The sequence below is a fragment of the Pan troglodytes genome, chromosome 15, assembly GCF_028858775.2.
Source record: "Pan troglodytes isolate AG18354 chromosome 15, NHGRI_mPanTro3-v2.0_pri, whole genome shotgun sequence".
NCBI lineage: Eukaryota > Metazoa > Chordata > Mammalia > Primates > Hominidae > Pan > Pan troglodytes.
This window is the reverse complement of record NC_072413.2, coordinates 62,682,389-62,705,591: the sequence shown is the minus strand read 5'-3', so window position 1 is coordinate 62,705,591 and position 23,203 is coordinate 62,682,389. Positions and strand designations below refer to the sequence as shown.

The 23,203-nt window shown below is 50.1% G+C and overlaps 1 protein-coding gene across 11 annotated transcripts in view; it reads right to left on the bottom strand.

The window, feature by feature from the left end:
• The window catches only part of PLEKHG3 (pleckstrin homology and RhoGEF domain containing G3), a 39,925-nt gene extending 17,603 nt beyond the window's left edge, over positions 1-22,322 (bottom strand). For 2 of the 11 annotated variants that reach the window (XM_016926227.4, XM_016926232.4), the window contains exon 1: positions 10,613-12,663. In XM_016926227.4, coding sequence (XP_016781716.1) covers positions 10,613-10,636 — 24 coding nt within the window. In that variant the 5' untranslated portion in view covers positions 10,637-12,663. Of the gene's footprint in view, positions 1-10,612; positions 12,666-17,593; positions 17,931-17,977; positions 18,247-21,987 lie in introns of those variants that run through there. The other 9 variants (XM_016926228.3, XM_063793555.1, XM_016926231.4 and 6 more) reach the window with 9 other exon arrangements.
• Positions 22,323-23,203: the final 881 nt, after the last annotated feature.

Here is a 23,203-nt window from a genome sequence, read left to right as displayed (position 1 = left end):
AGGCTGCCTCTGACTCATCCCAGGCCCCAGGAAATTCCCCAGGGCTAAGCCATCAGTGAGTCTCTGTAAGCTCCCCTTGGCACAGCTGGGTGGGGGCAGCAGAGAAAGCAGTAAACTGCACCCAGGTGAGGCAAACAGAGCCTCAGGTGGACTTTATTCCCAAAGCAGATGGTGTGGCTCACAGGCAGGCCCACCTGGAGCAGCCGGGGGATGGAAGGGTGGAGTGGCCAGACTACTTCAGGCTGCAGCCTTTGGGAAGGACAGGGACACCCATGCAACACCCATGCCCACCCCTTAGAGCTCACCAATGCCACTTTGCAGAGTACACATTTCATTGCTATTTCACAGGAAAACAGTAAGTTCCTGGGCACCCCTCTCACCCCTACTGACCCGAGTCTTCTACCCCTAGCTCTAGGGCTCAGAAGTGACTAGACCCCAGACATGACTAAAGGGCAGAGACTTGAGCTACAAGGAGAAGAATCTAGAAGCTGCCATTACTCTGGGAACCCTTGACACTGGCCCCTGGTTTCCTGTGCCTATGCCTCAACCTGGAAACCAACACCCCTGGGTCTCCGGCTTTTGCAAATGTTCTCTCTGCCTTGGCGTTATCTTGTCCCCATCCACCCCATACGGTACCATCCCCCAACCTATGTAATTTACATTCAATCTTTAGGTCTCCAATTAGACATCGCCCCCTCCAGGAACCTTCCAATATCCCCCAAACCTGGGGAACTCTTTCTGTGTTCTCTTACTACCTCCCAGGTTTCTCCTACTGTAGCACTGGCCTGAGACAGTGTGACTAGTTTGAGACCCTCTGCCTTACACCATTAGTTACTAAAAAGTAGGGGTCTTAAGGGCCAATTTAACAAATGAGCAACAATGGTGAACAAACTGATGCTTTTACGGAGGTACAGATCAAGCGCCTCAAGACCTACTTACCACCTGCCGCTAACCTGGCCGGGATGCTCTGGAGCACAGCACTTTGTCACTGTGTCTCACTGGAGGGGGTCACCTCCAAGGAGCTCTGTATGAGCCTCTCAACTTGCAGATGGGGACTCAGTGGCAGCCCAGTGCTCCCCTCCGCAGCCCAGTGCAATGCCCAGAGGGCTAATTAGCAGGATCATTTTGGTAAAGCTCTTTGAGCTGCTCAGAAGAGAGCCCCCTGGGAATTGTAGGGCTGCTGCTTTTTCCTCCCTCCTCAAAAGGGCCTTTACAATTAATCAGCTATGCCTTTTACAGAACCAGCAGGCAGGGCAACACCATGTCATTCCAGCACTGACAGATAAAAACCCAAGCTCCACCCCAGCCCTTAACCCCCAGCCCCGTGGCACTCTGATGTCCTTCAAAGTGCACTGCAGTCAGGCACCCCACCCACCCACCACCACCATCCCAGCAGGGAACAAAGGGGCAGGGATTTACAGCCTAAGACCTTTCCCAGATCACATCTGGGGTCAGTCAGCTTCTCTGGGGAAGCTAAATGGAAACGGCCCCACTCCCAAATGGATTTCACAGCCAGCCAGTTCACAGTCTTAAAGCAAAAGATTACTCACAGCCCCACCCCTACCCCAACACACACACCATTAGGGAGATTTGTCTCTAAAAGGGACCTTTTGAGGGTCCCTCTCTGGGGATCCCACTGCAAGAGGATAGCAACATAAGCACACTTCAAACCCAGAAACTAATATGTCTTTTCTACTTAGAGAAGTTTTCTCTCTGATTTATCATAGGCTACCTGTCTGCAAACTAAGCTCCTATCTCCTAAGGCTAAAACAAAGCATAACAGCCAACTGCTGAAATGCTCTGAGCGCTCTGTATATATTAAAGTGCCTAACCCCTTGCAACAACTCCAGAAGGTGGGTTCTATTACTACCCTCATTTTATACATGCAGGTACTGAGGCCACAGAAGTAGTAAGTGGTAGAGCCTGGACTTGAACTCAGGCACTGAGGCTCCAGAGTTCATGCTCTCCTGCCCACTGCCTCCCTAATGGACTACACACCAGACAGGGCCACAAGCAAAGGACTGGTCACAGCCCTGGCTGCCATGGCTTTGCTTCAGCATAAGCTGCAGGGGACATATGAAGACCTGAAGGATTGGGGCTTATGACATGACACTTGGAAGGACTGAGTCAAGATTCCTTAGGGCAGTTTTTGGACCTGCTACTATGTGACCTTTGGCCATTCACTCTCCGGCTGGAACAATATGGTAAAATACAGATTCCCGGTCAAAGGATCACAGGTCATGGGTAAGCAGAAAGGAAGAGGGAGAAAGTATGAGGTCACCAGGATTGGACTATAAACTTCTTGGATGACGAGAGAAGCCCTGTAGTGACCAGGAGACCCACGATCACAAGGCTCTCTCTCTCTTGGGCAGGAGGACTTGCTGGAAAAGAGCCAAGAGCCCAAGAAAGGGAGGGCTGAAGAACAAACGAGGCACTGAGTACAAAGCAGGACACTAGTGCAGACTGTCAGGAGGCACCGTTTGATGGTGACGGATAAGAGGCATCGCTCTCAGAGTGCATTCTGAGTGTACTGCACTCAGCTGGAGTGCATTCTGGCCCTAAGACACCGGATTGGAACCATTATGTGTGTGTAGCTCAGACTCCCACAGAGACAGTTAAAGTGCCTCCCCTGGTGCTCCCCGGGCGGGGCCAGCCTTTCCTTCCTACCTGAAGAGCACCACTCCATACTATAAGATTCCCCCCCAAGCCAGGATGAGAACTCAGGTCTTCAAACACATCTCGGAAGACCCTGTCTGCTAGGGAAGTAGGAGGCCAGAGAAGGAGGTGATGAGGCAGGCAGCAACCAAACCCTCAAACCAGGTACCCACGCCTACCCCATCCTACCACATAGGGGTCTCCAGTTCTCTTAAGTATGCCCCAGCCATGACCTCTTCCATCTTGCAACATGAATCAATCCAGTCAGTCATCAATCAGTGAATCAGTCTTCTAGAAAACTCGCTTTCTCGGCCAGGCATGATGGCTCACGCCTGTAATCCCAGCACTGCGGGAGGCAGAGGCGGGCAGATCACTTGAGGTCAGGAGTTCGAGACTGGCCAGGCCAACATGGTGAAACCCCATCTCTACTAAAAACACAAAAATTAGCTGGGCATAGTGGCAGGTGCCTGTAATCCCAGCTACTTGGGGAGCTGAGGCAGAAGAATCACTTGAACCTGGAAGGCAGATGTTTCAGTGAGCTGAGATCGCGCCACTGTACTCCAGCCTGGGTGACAGCATGAGACTCCATCTCAAAAAAAAAGAAAAAAGAAAACTCTCTTTCTCAAGTCCTATACTTGTGAAACCCTCTTTGAGCAGGTCCCCAAAGACTTTTCTCTTTTTTTGAGGCAGGGTCTCCCTCTGTCACCCAGGCTGGAGTGCAGTGGTGCAATCACAGCTCATTGCAGCCTCGCCCTCAAGCGATCCTCCTGCCTCAGCCTCCTAAAGTGCTGGGATTAACAGGTGTGAGCCACCACACCCAGCCAGGCTTTCTTTTTGATGGGCCTAAGCAGCAGCTCAGACATACACCTTTAAGGATCCAGGGGCAGAAGAAGGGGAGAGAGGGAGGTTTCTTTTCTGTTTCTTTAAATTTAAGCCTAAACCACACCCTTCCTCCACCCACACCTGCCCTCTGGAGGAGCTTCCCTGAATATTGCAGGTGCAGAGGCAGGCAGGCTGCAGCAGGCCCCTGGATTCCCAGCACAGCAGACTGGGGCCACATCCTTCCCCTCCCCACTACGCCTCAGCACCATGCCCCATTCTGACCCAACAGGAAAGAAAAAAGGCACACCCTCATAACCCACAACAGCCTCAGTGTTCTGTCCTCAGGTCTCCTGTCACTGAGGCAATGGGACCCTGCTCCTCCCCCATCCCACAGGATTACGGGGAGCCTTCTGGAACTCTGTGTCTCTGGTCTTGGGGAATGCCCAGGAGTCAGCCCACTCCCACTGGCTCTCCCTCCCAGGCCAGTGAGTTGAGGACAAGGCAGGAGAGGGGAAGAGGACACTTGGGGGTGAACCCTCTGGTGGGCACACCAGACTCCCCAGAAAACATTCTGGTTCAGAGGCTGATGTCATCATTTCATCCACTGCCCTTCACCCCACACTCAAGAATGAGAAGCCACACCGCACCACAGCTGCTTTGGAGCCAGGCAGAAAACGAGCAAGGAGGGTCCCCATGGGGCAGCTGCTCCAAAGGCCCCAGTTGGGGAGGAATCCACACGGCACCTGCACACAGGGAAAGTCCTCGTGGCCAGGCGCAGTGGCTCACGCCTGTAATCCCAGCACTTTGGGAGGCCGAGGTGGGCGGATCACCTTTGGTCAGGAGTTTGAGAGGAGTTTGAGACCAGCCTGACCAATATGAGGAAACCCCATCTCTACTAAAAATACAAAAATTAGCCGGGTGTGGTGGCATGCACCTGTAATCCCAGCTACTCGCGAGGCTGAGGCAGGAGAATTGCTTGAACCCAGGAGGTTGCAGTGAGCTGAGATCGCACCACTGCACTCCAGCCTAGGCAATGAGAGCGAAACTCCATCTCAAAAACAAAAAAAAGAAAGGAAGAAAGAAAGTCCTCACTCAGGAACGGCGATGGCGCAGCCCTCCTGTGTGGCCTTCATCCCTCAACTACATCATCTGCTAAACATTCCAAGGGCTCTCAAAGCCAGGGTGGCCCAGCGGCTTTTGTCCTTCCCCCAAACAATCCCTAAGACGGCACTTTCGGAATCTCTTCAAAAAGGGTGCCAGAAGGAAGCAATAGAGAAAAGCTATAACTTTTCCAGAAAAAACAGTGTGGGAGCAATGTGAACTTCCAGAGAGAGATCTCTCTCAACTAAGATCTCAACTAAGATGGTGAAATCCCTCGGCTGTGCTCTTACCCACAGCTCGGCACCACTCTGGGCCACCCGGCTCCCAAACTGTCCCCAGAGGCCCAGCTCTTGCCTGTGTGTTCCCACTGCTCCCTGCACCCTAGGGGCTCTCCTGGGGGAGGGGAGGACCCCCTCCTAGGGGACCCTTGCCCCCTTTCCCAGCAGTTTCCTCACTCTGACCCCTCCCATCCCTCCTGGAGATTCAGCAGCCCTGAGCACCGTAATAAAGCGCGAGAGAAGGCTCCCCGGGGAGTGACTTTGTGTGCATGTGAGCAACGTGACTGCCTGCAGAGGCTGTGCCAACAGTGTGACCAAGGTTTCTGGGCCACCCAAACCCAGCCCAGCTGGTTCAAATTCATTTTCCCTCGGGAATGCATTTTCCCACCACCTAAGAGCAGCAGGGCCCATGTAGTCTGGCTGGGTCCCTTGCAGCAGGACCACAGCTGCCAGGAAGGAAAAGGATTGTGTTGCCAGGGGAGCCCTCCCACATGGACTCCAGGAGAAAGCCTGGGCCTGCAACTGAAGTCCAGAAAGTTCCCTCGGCCTGACCTTGGAAGGAAAGGAAAGCCAGGCACCTAGCTAAGAGGGAGGGCTGTTCATCCACACCCCCCTGTACCCACCTACCCAACATGTGCCCATGTTGTCTCCCAAACCTGGAATGTGTCCCCAGACCCTCTGCCTATACACATTTAGCAATCACCTCCTTCAGAAAGGCCTCCTCAACCATTTCCCAACATACACACTAGTGTAAGCTGAATAACGCCCCCACCCAAGGATATCTACAGCCTGACCCTCAACCTATGAATGTCACCTTATATGGCAAAAGGGACACATAGAAGGCAGATGTGATCAAATCAAGGATCTTAAGATGGAAGATTATTCTGGATTAGCCAGGTGGGCCTGATGTGATCATAAGGCTCCTCATAAGAGGAATCCGGCAGGAGTCAGGGTCAGACAGAAGTTTGACAATAAAAGCAGAGGGACAGAGAGAAGGGAACTGGAAGATGCTACACTGCTGGCTTTGAAGATGGAGGAAGGGGCCACAAGCCAAGGATACAGGCAGCCTGGGAAGCTAGGAAGAGCAAGGAAACAAATTCTGCCCTGGATCCTGCAGAAGGAACCCAGCCATGCAAACCCAGTCTGACTTCTTATCTCCAGAACTTTAAGACAACAAATGTGTGTTGATTTAAGCCACTAAGATTGCAGAATTTGTTACAGTGGCAATAGGGAAGTAATATACTCCTCTGAACTCGAAACACCCTATCACTTAAAGCATCGGTCTTGGGGCTTGATATGTACATGCATCTCTTCTGGACAATACAGTAAAACCCAGTGGGCTGGGCCTTCTTTCCCATACCTTCCCTTCAGCCCCAGAGAGCAAGGCACATTAGGTGTTCAATAAATGCCTGCTGGAAGGACTCTGAGATGGCGCCGGGATGAGCTCACCACTCACACAGTCAAGAGAAAGGTAAACAGTGGGTGAGGTCAAGACCAAAGCCAGTTCCTCCTAGCCTAATGAGTCTCCACATTAGTCACTGCCAGCAAGTTTCCGATCAACCAAGAAGCGCCAGGATTGATGACTGCTCATTCACCCCGGTAGTCCCATCCTACTTGGCCCCATACAGGGAGCTAGAGCACGGCATAGCTGCCCCGCTGGGCTACATACTAGGTGACCAGCCACAAGAGACTGGGAGGAAGGGGAAAGTAGCCAAGTTTAGAAAAGGGGCTGTGATGATCTGGTCTCCCTGCAAATGTCCCAGGAAAAGCAATCTGCCAGGAAGTTTCATGTAAACATATGCTAAAGCCAAATGGGGGCAAGTATTGTTTATTATAAATTGCTCTTGTTCACAGCCAGTGTAGAGGTAACTTGGCTGCCAGCACAACTTGTCACTATGCAATGTGCCCCAAAACCGGAAGAGCCAAAGAAAGCCCTAAAAGGTGTTACTAGAAATTACCCCCTGGAAATCACAGACAGATCCAAAGTTCCCAGAGGCCCCACCTCTCTCATCTTGAGGTCAAAAAGGTTCACAGGACCGCTGCTACTTTCCAGCAAAGTTCAAGAACCCAGCCCTGCAAATTCGCCATCTTTCCGGCCTCATCCCCATTTCAGGGGCTGCTTGTTTTGAGGCCTCTAGGCTGGAGGGGGGTGGGTGGGTAGGAGGAAGCTGCATTTTACTACTGCCTCAGGTTCAAAGGCACTGGAGAATCTCAGTGGGAACCAAGTGGGTGTGGAGGGGCCCCCACTGGGTCCCTCTGCTTCCTCGGCAGAAAAGAGAATATGCACAGATGCAGTAGAGCCCACAGAGGTCAAATGCAGTAAACTCATCCACAGGCTGTGGAGTCAGGCAGACCCCATTTGACTTCCAGGCCCTCCACTTTTCCTGGCTGTATGTGGCCTTGGGCAAGTCACTTCACCTCACCAAGCATCAAGTTCCTCATGAGGAAAATAGGCACAGTAATACTGCCAACCTGACTGGGTTGTCTCCAAGGTTGAGATGACACAAGTAAGTAACCCGTACATCTGACACACAGTAAGCCCACCGAGAATGGTGGTGGTGGTGATGATGATAACGGATAAATCACTTATTTGTTCTGCAAGCATCAAGACAATGAGATTTTTCTGCCTTGTACCTACCATGTTTGACCCACATCTCAAATTAATAATAATGATACAAGTTAAACTTGGTGAACCAGCATGACCTAACCTTCCCCCACCACCCATGTGTTTATCCATCTTCTATGATCTCAACATCCATATAGACCATGATCTTCTAAGGGCAGACACACAGCAGTTCAGCTGGAAAGGAAAAGTAGCCTGACACCCATACCCAACAGGAGGTCAAGCCAAGAAATGAAGTATTAAGTGAGTCCGAATCCCGCAGCTATAGCAGATCCCAGAGGCGCATTCCTCTGGGATCCACACGGAGAGACGGCATGTACTACTGGGAGCTGGAGAGAAACAGGGCCAGGGGGCACCGCAGGCCTGAGCAAGAGCAGAAGTTAAGGCAACTTGAGAGAGCAAAAGCACAAATAAGTGATTAACAAAAACCATCCTTGACACTGGTCCGTGGGTTTTAAACCCATCTGCAGGGTAGACATCTGGGAGGGCCAGGGCATAAGACAAAACAGCAAGGTACTGGGAAAGGCTCTAGTGCGGACCCATTCCTAAGTCACGAGGAATATCAAAAAAAGGAAAAGCAGAAGAATGTGTATGAAAGAGCCCAGGAACTACAGCCACCACTCCTCCAAACTACCCTGGCTCTGCCTAGCCACTGTATGATCAGGAGCAAGTCAGCGGGCTCTTTGTGCCTCAATCTCTCTCTGATTTGAAGATAACCCTAGTAATCTTCCAACCTAAGCTGTTTACCAAGCACCTACTGTGCACAAAGACATCATGGCAGCCCTGCAGTTAGGACAAGTCACACACAGACTCCACTCTTCAGAGCTTATATGCTATAAGGCAAAACAAGACAAGGCATCTGTAAGAAAAGGAGGGAGAGAATCCAGGCATGAGCAGTATGGGAGTTCAAGACTGCCTCCAGTTTGGGAATTCATTCAACACTCCTGAACATGAATGCCAGGGCCTGGGGATATGACATGAAAAAGACATTGTCCCTGTCTTTGAAGAACTTGAACTTCAGAAGGAAAAATGGCCATATAAACAGAGTATTCACAAAACAATGCCTTGAGTCCTAGTACAAAAGCATGAATAAATAAACTGTGCTAAGAGAAGGAGTAGCTAGTGCTACTTGGGGGACCAGGAAGCTTTCTAGGAGAAGGTGACATCTTAGCTGAGTCATAAATGATGAGTAAGCTTTGCCAGGTGAAGAGATCTGAGTGCATTTGCTGCCAAGAGAGCAGCTGAGTCCTGAGAGGACCCAGACCACCCCCACGCCCCGGGCAACTGGCAACAAGAGGCCAGGCTGCAAGGCAGGCCAAGGACAGATGGAAGGAATCCACGTGGCTTTGTGGGAAAGGACAGATCCAAGCCAGGTCTGGAAGAACAACTACCAAGACACGTGGAAATGGGGCTCCATGAGACGAGGTGTCAGAATGTGCCCTAAAAAGGTCCAAACCATGATATGGGCTGTGGCTGCAGGTGTCCCTAGAGCCAGGGAGTGTTCAAGAAGAATGCAGAAGCCCAGGAAGGTGCTGGCTATTCAGAGACAGCTTCAAGGAGGAGCGAGAGATCAAGGGAACATTAGCTAGAAAGAATGAGACCCATTCCAACCCTTGCAAAGGAGGAAGAAATGAGACCCAATATGAACGTCAAGAGATGAAACTACATTTAAATTAACTGCCTCTAGGAGCAGGAAGAGAACACCTACTCTAGAAAACTGAGATGCCAGTTCTTAAATGGAAGAAATCTCTCAGAGGAATTTCAGGCCAGCAGCTCTCAACTGGGCTGGGGGAGGAGTTTGTGTGCATCTTACTACCCAAGGGTTTTTTCCTTCCCCCAGTTCTCACTTTCCCTTCCCAAGCCCATCAGAATGGTGGCTTGGAGGCAAGGCTGCCAGGGCAATTCCCTAAAACACAACTCCCTTCCCAATTCCAAGCATGAGCATCCAAACCCAGAAAGTTATGTAGACAACCCTGGCCTTCCCCCTCCCTCAGGCCTCGCCTCTTCTTCGAAGGTGATACAGCAAGAGAAGAGCTCCAACACACCCCCTTTCTTTGCCCTGGGCTCTGACCTTGGGCTTGGTGCCTGACCCAGAGAAGTTATGAAAGTGGATTTTCCAAAGCAGACCTTATGGACTCACACACACACACACACACACACACACACACGTGTAAATTCCCAAAGGCGGCCAGCCCTTCAGCCAGCAGGGCCACACACACTTCCCCTATCCTACAGGGCCCAGGGGGCCCCTCTCTACCCATAGCTCCTTCCCCCATCCCCCATGTTCCCCGCTTCCCCTACTAAGGGGCCTCACCAGAGACGCCTAAGAAACTCATCCAACCAGTTCCTGGGTAGAGGAGGGGCACTTCCTGCCTCAGCTGGGAGCGTACATGGACCAGAATTCAGACCGGTGGGGCAGTATTACCCAATCCCAATTCTGGGGTGCACACGTGTAGAGACACGGCCGAGGAAGCAGCGTCTACTCCTTGAAAAGTGAGGCCTTGATTTGCAGTCGATCTGCCCCGACCTCCACACTCCTGCTGCTCTGAACTATGAAGTGGTGGGTGCCAGGGTCGGGTCCGCTGCCCACCAGGGAGGAGACAGGGCAGGGGAATAACCTCCTTTCAACTGCTCTACCAGCTGACGCTTGGTTTGATCCAGAACAACCACCCTCTGTGGATTCTGGGAAAAGGAAACATCAGGAAGAAGTGGGAGATTAACTCTGCTTTGTGTGTGTGTGTGTGTGTGTTGTGTGTGTGTGTGTGTGTGTGTGTGTGTGTGTGTGTGTGTAGGGCCCTACATGACCTTCTCTAACCACTCAACTCCAAATGTTCACGACATGAAGTCCCCCTGAAGTCCCCGGCAGAACCATTTACAGTTGCCTCCAAAAGGGCTGTCTTGCTGTGTCACCCAGACACATGACAGTCCACTAAGAAGAGCAGCTCACCTATGCCTGCTCCCTTTATGGTCCTCAGTGTCTAACCCACAAGGGAAAAACCTGCCTTTTACCCTAAAGCCTGTGATTGGCTGGGTTTCCTGGGGGAAGTCCGGCAAGGCTTAGAGGCCCGGAGTTGAAAGAGTCCCCATCCCACCCCATTCCCATCCCCTGGCCTGGCCCCAGCCGGGTACCTACCGCTTTCCTCAGGAGAGCTCCCATCCGGGCACCACGAGGGTGGCGAGGGGCCGGGCAGCCGCATTGTCCCCAGCACCGGCAACCCAGCAGTTAACAGGCTTGGGGTGAGCAGCGAGCTGCCACCAACAGCCTCGGGAATTAAAGCGCCCGCCGCCTCCTGCAAAACTTCGTCAATAAATGTTCTATTCAGAACCAGTTCTGCGTGTGGGTCATACTTTCTGCATTTCTCTCATTCCTGATTGCTGGGGGGCCCTAGCCCAGGAAATGCAACTTCCCGACACAATTCTGCAGGTCCCCGCTGGGTAGGGACCCAGGCCACAGCCCTGGGAGGTGAGCGCCACAGGGCTGAGGACCTGCACAAACCTCCAGCAATTAAGCACAGGGGATACTAACTGCAGGAATCAAATACTGAAGACTTCAGAACAAAGCCAGATCATTCACCAGCACAACAATGCTCTGTTTATGCAGCACCTCCCCCACCCCAGGCCCTCGAGGCTGAAGGATAATTAACCCTTCTGCCCTCACAATAGTGGGGGCAGAGAGGAAAGGCAGGTGGCCATCCCTATTTTACAGGTCAGGAAACTGAGGCACAAGTGGCTCTCCAAATGCCTGGCTGAAATAACCTCAGCTAGCATTTATTCGAGTATACCAGACATAAGGCAAAACACATTCTCTATATAATCTCCTCACAACACTCTGGTACCCAGGGCCATACAGTCAGGGAAGCAGGGGAGCCAGGGTTTGCTGGAATCCACACTCCCTGTGCCTTTCACCATTCTCTCCACAACCTCCCACATGGCCCGAGAGACGAAGCCAAGAAGGCCATCTCTCACCCTACCTCATAGGAATGCTCTCATGCACTTTTTGCTTTTTTACAAGTAACACTTTTTGCTCACAACAAGTTCCTAGAGTATGGGGCAACCTCAGAAAGGAGCCAAATAGAGTCACCTGGGAATTCATAACTCACCTGTAGATGCCTCCAAAAACAGTACGTAACCAGCAGTAGACAACCCCAAGACACAGGCCTTCCTTCTCCACCCACACACTCTTGCAGTGGGGGTACCAACCTGCACAGGGTCTCAGTGAGTAGCAAGTATCCCAAGCTGTTTTCTCTGAGTGTTCTATTGCCTCAACTCAGTAACAACCTCCTAGAGGTAAGAACCAGGTCTTCCAGCGTTTTGTGCTTTTCTCCCCCCCAGGTCCTCTGGCACTCAAATCCCTACTTCTCATTTTGGCCACTGTGTAAAAACATGCCAGAAGGTGGAAGCACACAGCATGGATGGTATTTTGGGGGCCGTTGTGCTGGGAGAAAAAGGCATCCCCAGTGGGAGCACAGACATTAAGTTTGGGAAGGGAAGGCCAAGCTGTTCACCTCCTCTCCGCTGCCTGGTCATACCCAGCCCAGAAGAAAGCTTCAGAATCATGGCTGGGATGACTTCCTGTGTGAAAAGAAGACTACTCAAATTCACTCACATGTATTGACAGTATAAACCATGTGCCACGTACTAGGGACACAGCAGTGAATAAGACACATCCTCATTCTCATGGAGCTTACATTCCAGTAAGCAAGACGGCCACAAAAAGGTAGACAAATAACTAACACATTTTTGGAAAGTGTAAGTGCTATGAAAAAGATAGAGGAGGGAAAACAGAATACTCTGAGAGATGGGAATTTCCACTAGCTAAGGAGGCCTGGGAAGGCATTAAAGAGGTGACTCTAGAGCAGAGAGACCTGTATTGTAAGAAGCAGCCAAACATGTGAAGCTTTGGGGGATGAGCCTTCCAACAGTCTTTTCCTCTACCCCACCATAGCCATCCACTCACATGTCTCATATGCCCCAGACCTCATCATCACCAATAAGTGCATGCTTCCAAAACCTTGCTTTGAAGTATCCCATCCTCTGTAACCACTGAAGAGGAACCTGATACAGAAATTTCAAACCACACAAGGAAACAAACCATCATAAGGAAGTCAGAAAATGGAACAAACTGGCACTCAAAGAACTAGAAATTAAAGAATAGGTCTACAAAAGATGTTTAAAGATGAATAGTTTAAATGATTGGAAATATAAAAGAGATAAAAATCTTAATAAAAGAAGATGGTAGTATAGGGGGTAAGGAACAGGCCAATTAGAAAAAGCAATACATGAAAATAAAATATTCAATATTGAAATATAAAACCCAATAGTTAAATAGAAAATTAAACACAGCTAAAGAGAGAATTAGTTAAGTGAAAGATAAACTGAAGAAATCATCCTGAATTTAATTCGAACAAATAAGACAGGAAATATAAACATTAATAGACTTAGAGGTCCACAGAGAAAAAAAAAGGAAATGGGGGAAGGTGCAAATTTCAAAGAGATAATGTATATGAACTTTCTAGAACTAAGGATAGACTTTAGTCCTCAGATTGAAGGCACACATCAAGTTAAACTTCAAATAAGCCCACATTCAGACATATTGTATATAGCATATATGCAGAACACCAAAGACAAAAAATATCTTAAAGGATGATAAGGAAATGTCATGAACTATATGCCAATGAATTGGATAACTTTGTTGAAACAGCCAAATTTCTAGAAGGGCACAAACCACTGACAGATTTAGAAAGAAAAAGTCTAAACAAGAGATTAAATTAGTAACTTTAAAACTTCCAATAAAGAAAAGCCCAGGACTAGACGGCTTCCCTGGTGAAGTCTACCAAACATTTAAAGAATAATTCATATCAACTCTTCACAAACTCTCACCCCACCAAAAAACAGCAGGAAATACTTCCCAACTCATTCTATGAGGCCAGTATTACCCTGCCATCAGGACCAGACAAGATATCAGAAAAAAGAAACCTACAATCCCACATTCCTTATGAATATAGACACAAAAATCCTCAACAAAATACTAACAAATTGAATCTAGCAACCACAACCATACATTATGACCAAGTGGGATTTATCCCAGAGATGCAAGATTAGGTTAACATCTAAAAATTAATTAAAATAATTCAGGTTGATAATAGGATAAAGTGTAAAAATCACCTGATCACTTCAATACACCCAGAAAAAAATTTTGACAAAATCCAACACTCTTCTACGATAAAAACGCTCAACAATCTAGGAAGAGAAGAGAATATCCCCAACCTTACACAGAACATCCATGAAAAACCCACAGGTACATCATAATCAATGGAGAAAGACAATGCTTTTTCACTAAGATTAGTAAGAAGACAAGGATATCCAGTCTTGCCACTATATTCGATATTGGAGTTCCAGCCAGGGCAATTAGACAAGAAAAAGAAATAGAAGAGATCTGGGTTGAAAAGGAAGAAATAAAACAATCTCTATTCATAGATAACATGAACTTGTATATGGAAAATCCTAAGTAATCTACCACAAAACTATTAGAACCAATAAAAGTGTTCAGCAATGTACCAGAATACAAGATCAACACACAAAAATCTATTTTATTCCTGTACACTAGCAATGAGCAATCATAAAATGGAATTAATGACTCCCATTTATAATAGCAGCAAAAAGAATAAAATACTTAGGAATATATTTAACGAAAGAAGTGTAAGACTTGTATGCTGAAAACCACAAAACACTGTTGAAAGAAATTAAAGAAGACCTAAAAGACATTCCTTGTTCATGGAATGGAACATTGAACATTGTTAATATGGCAATACTCAACAAACCAATCTAAAGATGCAATACAATCTCTATCAAAATATAGTTGACTATTTTTTTTGCAGATATTGACAAGCTGATCCTAAAATTCGTATGGAAAAGCAAGGGACCCAGAATACCCAAAACAACCTTGAAAAAGAACCAAGTTGGGGGGCTCATACATCCTGATTTCAAAACTTACTACAAAGCTATAGTTATCAAGACTATATGGTACCGGTGTAAGGGCAGACATATAGATCAATGAAAGAGAATTGAGATTACAGAAATAAAACAACATATTTATTGGCAACTGATTTTCAACAAGGGTGCCAAGACAATTCAATAAAGAATAGTCTTTTCAACAAAAGGTGCTAGATCTTCACATGCAAAAGAATGAATCTGGACACCTATTTCAAACCATATACAAAAAAGTCAAAATGGGTCATAGACCTAAATGTAAGAGCTAAAACTATCAAACTCTTAGAAGAAAAGATAGGAGTAAATCTTTATGAACCTGAGTGAGCAATGATTTCTTAGGTGTAACACCAAAAGCACTAGCAACTAAAGAAAAAATAAATTGTACTTCATCATCAAAATTTTAAACTTTTGTGTTTCACAGCACACTACCAAGAAAGTGAAAAGACAAATCACAGAATGGGAAAAAATATCTGTAAATCGTATACTTGACAATGAACTTGTATCCAGAATATATAAAGAACTCTTGGCCGGGCGCAGTGGCTCACACCTGTAATTCCAGCACTTTGGGAGACCAAGGCAGGCGCATCACAAGGTCAGGAGATCGAGACCATCCTGGCTAACAAGGTGAAACCCTGTCTGTACTAAAAATACAAAAATTAGCTGGACGTGGTGGTGGGTGCCTGTAGTCCCAGCTACTCGGGAGGCTGAGGCAGGAGAATGGCATGAACACGGGAGACAGAGCTTGCAGTGAGCCGAGATCATGCCACTGCACTCCAGCCTGGGCAACAGAGTGAGACTCCGTCTAAAAAAAAAAAACAAAAAAAAAGCATTCTTGTTTCAACTGAGGCAAACACCCTTTGGGATAACTGGCAATCTGCTTGGGTGGAGCCGAATTAAGATTGAACTCATCCAGGCTCTACTGTAACACAGTCAAACCTTGGCCAGCTGGAACCTCTGTAGAGAGAGGGCATCCAAAAAGCAGCATTTGCAAGAGCATGCAGAGTTTCAAAACAGTGTGGGGTAGGGCTAAGAGCGGGCTCCAAAAGTTCAAACCCCATCCCTGCCAAGTATTAGCTGAGCGATCCTGAGCAAGTTACCCAACTCGTGGGGACTTGGTTTCCTCATCTGGGGTGGGTGAAGTGGGTAAACCACCTACTTGGTCTTATTTAAAGGATTAGTGATATTATTACCTAAGTATCAACACTTAAAATTTTAGCCAACCGGACTGGGAATCTTTTAAAAATCCGTTACACACTTCCCTGCCTTCCTAAACAGAGTCAAGGGAACATAATTTAACCTTTTCTTGATGACTCTGGGTCACAATTACCAGCAAAGCATAAATTATCAAACTGATGATCCCCAGACACCCAAGGTGTGCCAAGTCATTCCCTCTACACCCCCTCCCTCCAAAAAAAAAAAGATCCCCGGCACTTCTGCTAGCACTTGCTTTTCCTGGAGTTTTTATCTCAGTCTGCTCTCACTGCCAACTCTGCACTGTAGTCATTTTTCCCCCTCTATGCTTGTTTCTTTATCCTCTTTCATTTTATTTTTTTAATTTCTTTTGAGACAGAGTTCTGCTCTTGTCGCCCAGGCTGTAGTGCAATGGCGCAATCTCGGCCCACTGCAACCTCCACATCCTGAGTTCAAGTGATTCTCCTGCCTCAGCCTCCCGAGTAGCTGGGATTATGGGTGCCCGCCACCATGCCCAGCTAATTTTTGTTATCTTTAATAGAGACGAGGTTTCACCATGCTGGCCAAGCTGGTCTCAAACTCCCGACCTCAGGTGATCCACCGGCATCAGCCTCTCAAAGCGTTGAGATTACAGGTGTGAGCCACTGCGCCCGGCCTTTATCCTCTTTCATTTGCTGCTTCTTCCCAGCTTGAACATAGCATGACATAGCTTATATGTAGAAGTTAAACAGGGTCTGAGAAGACTGGTATGAAGAAAAATGTAGGACCTTGAGTCCTCGACCTTCTTGGCTACATGCAAATAAGCAAGGGTGCTGGGTGGCTGAGTTCCAAATAAGAGTTTAGGGTAGGAGAGGTGTTATTGGATATTATGGAACATATTATGGGAAGAACTATATCCAACGCTATAAATACACCCTGCTGTCCACTTTGGGGCCAACTTGCATGGGAGCAAAATGTGTAGCAAGCTTTGGAAGACGGGTCCCAATGACTGTAGGTCTCCTTCTTACATGCTGCAGGAATACAGGGCTTCCTGTCCCACTGTCAGAACAGCTGACTACAGGTTAACTTCTTAGAATCTTATGGACATTCTCTGTCAGGAACAGAACATTCATAGTGTGAGCATTTCCTTAATTCCTAAGGTCTCGTCACACAGTAGGGTTTTACTTACTTATTCGACAAATACTTATTGGAATCCTACTGTACAACAGGCACTGGGGATGTAGCAATGAACTGAAGGAATAGAAGCTATATGAGAATACTGGTTCCTTTCTAATACTACACACACACACACACACACACACACAGTCTCACAGCCTAGGAAGTAAAGGATGTGAGTTTTTAAGAGCTTCCGGCACCTGTAGAAACCATCTCTCCTTTTGGGACCCTGTTCCCAAGGTAAAATCGACTTCATTCCTCCTGCATCTTTCCCTTCCAGTCCCAGCTCCGATTCTGGCAATAATCAGATCAACTTCTAGGACCCTCAAACTGTGTTTCACAAAAGGCTGCATGCACAGCTACCACTGTGCCCACGAGAACCCAATTTGGGTTGTGTTCAGCCCAAGTCTGCTCAGCATGAAAGACAGTGCAAGTCCTTAAAAATCCATTCCTTGAGCTTACATAGGGCTCCCTCCCCAAAGGCCAGCCGCCAGAACTGTATAAAGCCCTCTTCTCCCTAGTGCTTGCATTCCCAGATGGCAACAGCCCACCTAGGGCTGGACTCGACCCTAACACTACCTTCTTCTCCCTAATCCCATGGAACAAAAGCTGTAGCAAATGAGACCACAAGCCCAGATTACTCTAAGGGTGGGACCACGGCCGAAGCCCATCACTCCCTGTTGATCACACTTTGTACCATTCTCAATGCTGTCTGGGCACAAAGATGAGTCCAGCACCATTCCTGTCCCCAGATAGCAACCCAGTTAGCATGGCCAACCTTTATCCCCAGGCAGCTGACAGACAGAGGGGCTACCAGCAGCTCTCGATGGGCCCCCTGCTGATCAGTTCAGTCCACGTTGTCCGGTTTTCTTTCTCCTGACTTCAGGTCACCCAACACTAACATGCTTGGGGCTGTTCAGGGCCCTCTTTGCAACTTCCTCTAATATCAGATCATCTAGCTTTTACCCGTCTCCAGGCACCAACTGGCAGTCCCAGGAAGTTCCTTCATCACAGGGCCTGCCTGGCTGCCGAGTGTGCAGCGACATACTTGGGGGGTGGGGCGGGGGGGTGGAATTGGCCATGACCACTTCCCTAGGCCTCATCCTCCACTGCCCATCCCTCACTTCCTGAACTAGGGCAGAGTCTCCAGGAAGCCACTCACCACAAACTTTGACAGCGGTACTTTAGATTAAACCCCTCCCTTTGTAGGCCCGTGGTTCCAGCAGAGAGGGGCGGAGACTCAGCAGATCAGCTGGGTAGAAGCGTCTAGGAGTTAGGCAGCCGACCCTGAGTTCTCATTGTGTTTGTCACTCTGTTACTTTAAATTCTGGTCCATGGCGAACCCTTATTCAAAGTCTTCCGAGCCATCTCGAAGCCTCCACCAGAATCCTCCTGCCACCCTTCTGGGCTTTCCTAGGACAGCTCCACCCACCATCTGCCCCCTCCCTCACTTTCCCTACCCCTTGTCCCCGCCCCACTCCGCTTCCGACCTCCAGGCATAATTTACCTGCCGGAGGCTGGGGGAGGGGTGGACAGCCTTCCCAGCTGTGAGGCAGAGTCGGGAGGTCAGGGAGAAGGTGTGATTCATTGAGTCTGGCTGGAAGCAGGGGGAATTCCAGAGCAAGAGGGGGGTGGTCAGGGCTGCCCCTGTCATCCTATCTGTAGGATGGGGGTGGGCATAGGACATACCTGGGAGTCCCACGTCCTCAGCCATCTGCAATCTAGGGTAGGGCAGGAAAGCCTCCCTAACCAGAAAGTTTTTGCCAAGGTTTTCTATTTTCCCCTCCCTCTAATTCCCCACTCCTGCCCAATATCTAAAATGAAAAGCTTTGCACCTACAGTCCTTAGCAATGACATTAAATATCTCATGCTACCCCTGCAGAATTTGGTTGGAGAAATAATTTATCGAACCTCTCTATAGTCTTTGCTAAGCATTCAACATATGTTATCTCACTGTACACTGCCATGATGCCGCATGTGGTAAGTATGATGACTAACTCCATGTTAGGTGAGAAACACAGCTCAAAGGAATTTAGCACCACATCAAAGCCTGCAGGGCTGGTGAGCTGTCAAGCCAGGGATTTGAAACCAAGGTGTGTCCAACTCCAAACTCTGTTCCTCGATGCCACAGTGGGATGAACTGGGCTTCAAGTTAGAAAAGGCAGAGATGAAGAAAAATACCGCCTTCAGGCATCACCTCAAAAGTATCTTCCTCCTGGAAGCCTCCCTGGCCACCCTATCTAAACTGTCACCTCACCCCTTCCATGACAATTCACACCTACCTTCCCTATCATATTTTTTATTTCTGTTTATCACTAACACACTTGCTATTTCAATCTTGTTTATTGTCACTTCTGCTAAAGTCAGCTCCACTGGGTCAATAATTATTGTATATTTTCTTCACTGCTGTGTCTTCTGCATCTGGCATTCATACATAGTAGGTGCTAACTCCTTAACTATTAAATGAATGAATAGAGTACTTTAAAATAGAACTAAGGGGCATGAGTACTGGGGGGAAAAGGTGATCCATCCATTCAGCAGAAGAAAGGAGAGATGAGAAAAGATGGTGTGGGAATCTGGCCAGAGGTGAGTTGGGGGGCCCAGATGAGCTTGACAAGAGGAAATGAGGATCTGCCAAGTCCGCTGGGGGCTCCAGTAGCCCCTTCCTCCTGGCAGTTGTGATTTCCAGCTGCCAGGGCCCCCGCCGGAGGGCTTCTGCTGAGGAGGGAGGATGGAGTAGGGCGGGTTTGCAGCCACGGAACAAAGGCCTGTGGACTTGCAGCTGGCCAGAGAGGCGGGACAGAGCAGTGGCCTGGGCCAGAGGGGCGGCCTGAGATGGGGGAGGGGGCACAGATGAGGAGCTGAAGACAGCCCTCAGTGCAGCTGCAAAAGCAACACCCTCCCAGAGTCCCTGCAACCCCCAACACAACAGAGAATAGCCAGAGGGCTTCACTTTTAACCCTCCAAGGCCAGGGCGGCCTGGGCTTGTGGCAGCACCCCTGGCTTACAGCTGGAGCCTTCACAAGGTTCTGGGAGCTGGGAGAAGAGAACGGGCAAGGCATACCTCTGCAACAGAGGCGCCTTCCCCCTCCAGCCCTGGTCATCCCGCAGGCCGTGGCCTTTGGCCTCTTCCAGCGTAAACAGTGACCGTGGGATAGCTGCGGATTTGGTAAGGCAAATGTTTACTCTGGGGCTGAGATATTAAGACCAGGGTGTTTTAAACATCCAACAATGGCTCCTGGTATCTAACGTCTCCTTGTGGCACACACGTGGGACATAGCCAGCAAATTGTAAAACCCTTGGGAGACTCCCTCCCGAGCCACTGTGAGCCCTTTAGTTTTAACAGGAGTTTATGGAGCACTTTCCACAAATGAGGCTTCCTTTGATCCTCACCACAGCTCCTATGAGGAAGAGCAGGCAAGTAATCCCACTTTATTTATGTGGAAACTGAGTCAGAAAAGATAAGTGAATTGGCCAGATCATGTTGGAGAAAACACAGATCAGACAATGAGGACATCTGACCTCTGGTTTCTACTTGGCCAATAGGGTCCAAGGCTGAAATCACCTCACCCCTCTGGGCTCTGCTGCCTTCACGAGTAAATGAAGTAGGCTAATCCAAGGGGCCCCCCAGCCCAAGTGACTCGCACTCTTCAACTCTACCAATCTTCCATGCTATGCAGAAGAGCCAGGTCTAAAACTCAGGCATAAACCCGTGCTGGACTATCAGGCCAGTGCTCTTTCCACTTCCCCTGCCATGCCACTTCTAATAAAAGGCAGTAGAAAAGCCCCCAAAGCAGCTCTTCAACAAATCACTCCCTCAGCAGCTAGGACTTGGCCTCTGGGTACCTCTTCCCCCAACTTCCTGCCCCATCCCCAGGGCAAGTTACCCAGGGAGCTAATGGGTTGTCCTATCTTCCAGGAAGGGAGTGGAGGACAGCAGGTGTCGAAAGAAGTGAGGCCATTGCATCCAGGGGGCCAGCCCGGAACCACAGGGGAGAGATGAATAACAGAGAGATAAATGTACACTTTTGGTTCTCACTCCCTAGTTTCCTCCTGGGGAACAGCTGGGGTTTAATCACTCAGGATCCCATCCTTGTCCAACAAAGGATGGCCCGGAAAACCACACTGCTGAAGGCGAGGTGGCCGATGTGCTCAACGGGGAGGCCCTCCCCCGCTCCGGACTGTCATTGCCCTCCCTGCTTATTATTTCTTGAGCAAGGGCCATGTGACTGGGCTGCGTGCAGAGGCACGGCTGGGGAGACTCTGGGAACCCCCAGTCCAGGGTTCCCCGTAAGGTGAACGCAGTGTGGGTCTCCTGCTGGGGCCCCCAGAGCAGGGGACAGGCACCTACATATGCCAACAGATTAGCGAGTGACCTCGAGGATCAAACTCTTTCGCGGCCTCTAACAACACTCTCCCCAAAAGCCACACCTCTCCAGCCTCCAACCATTCCATTCTCCCCTCCGTTCTTCCTTTTGTGTTCCAAAGGCGCCCCGAAGAGTCAAAGTAGCTATTTAACGCCTTAAAAATTTAAGCTTGCACGCCCTATACTGGCTTTCCAAACCAAAGGGCTGGGTGTAGGGGTGCGAAGAACCAAACCGACTTCAGGAGTGGACGACGTCGAGGCAGCTGGTGGCCGGGCTTTCCGCTCCCCGCTTCTGGCCCCCACTCTCCTCCCTGCCGGACAGGTAGCCGAGATTCCCAACAGCGAGCACCGTGCGGCGCCAACCCGGAACAGGCTGCAGGCGCCTCCGGGGCTGGCAGGAGCCGAGGCTCGGGTCCTCGCGCAGAAGGGTCCACCCGCCAGGCCCACAGCTCCAGCCAAACACCAGCCCTCGGGCGCGCGCGGCCTCGCGGGCTTCCTGGATTTCAAACTGAGCCTCTCTGGAGCCGCCCGGCGCATTTGCCCCTTTTGTTTCCGGAGTGGAGGGAAAAAAAAGACAGAAAAAGTCTCCCCATACGACCCTCCTGCGCTCGCGCACTCTGCGGCAGGGTGGCCCGGGAAGCAGCCAACACAGTCCCAGGCCCTCCTCGGTCGCCCCGGTCCTCACCCCGCAGGGGGCTGGCACGGGGGCCGCGAAGGGACTGGGGCCCCAGTGTGACTGCCGGCACCGCCGCTCAGCCGAATGCAGGGAGATAAGAGGGGAGAGAGGAGAATCAGGGGACACTCACCGAGCGGTAGCTGCCCCGCGGGCTCGGGACGCGCACGGCGTGCGGGGCTGCCCAGGTGCTGCCGCGACGCGGGCGCGAGTTTGAAAGTCGCTCTCTGAAGGGGCCGAGGCCGCCGACCGCTCCCGCCCACCGCCAGCCCCTCAGCCGGCCCGGACTCGGCCAGCTGCAAGCGCGGCCCCCGGAGACCCCAGGCAGCGCGCGGCTTGCCAGCGCCCGGCAGGAAGTCGAGCGGAGCCGGAGCTGCAGCGGGAGGGCAGGAGGGAGCGAGGGAGCGAGGGAGCGAGGGAGCGAGGGAGCGAGGGAGCGAGGGAGCGAGGGAGGGGCGGGCCAGGAATTTTTCCTGTGGGTGGAGACTCCAGCCCGCGGCTGCAGTCCAGCAATTGGCGGCTCTGCGGGGGCCGGGGGAACCTTCGCGGCGCGGCGAGCCAGAGCCGGGGTAAGGCTGCGGCGGCGGCGAGGCCTGGGCGCGGTTAACGATTAACGCCCGCAGGGTGATGAGCGCGCACCCCCGGGCAGCCTAGATGCTCTAGGATACCAAGACGCACGTGGTGGGGTCACCCTGGTGTCACAGACCTGCTATCACCGCCTCCCGAGACAGCATGGACTGCCAGAACGTACCCCTTGTATGGACAGGGAACACCGGGCCCTGCGAAGGGGGCTGAGGGCTTTCCCAAGTGAGTGACCAGCTGGGATCGGATCTGGGGGTCCTAATCCTACCAGAGCCGGCCGTGTCCGCTTTTCCAAGTCAGAAAGGCACGTCTTGAATTCCTCACCATAACTCGGTCCCTGTGACGCTTTACAGTGGTGAATGCAGACCTCTGAGAAGCTGACGGGAAAGAGATAAAGGAGACAACGTGAAGGCAACTCCACAAGGAACTGTTAAATAGGAAAAATAAAACACAGAAACCTGGATGATAGAGGACCCCGTTTTTATAAAACAAAGAGAACCGTTTGTCTTTATGTCTCTGTATATGACCGTGTATGCATGGAAAGGTACACACCTGGAAACTGGGGGGCAAGGGGTGAGGATGGGGGACAGAGACATTCAATACATTTTGAGCAAGAGCATAAATCCAAAAACCCATAATAATTCATCAGTAAAGATCCTGAAGAACAACAAGCCCGGAGGAGGGAAGCCCAGAGTGGGGCTCCGGAAGAGGAACAACGCCCACTGGTTAGACGCTATCACTAGTTCCTTGGGAGGAGGAATAGGACG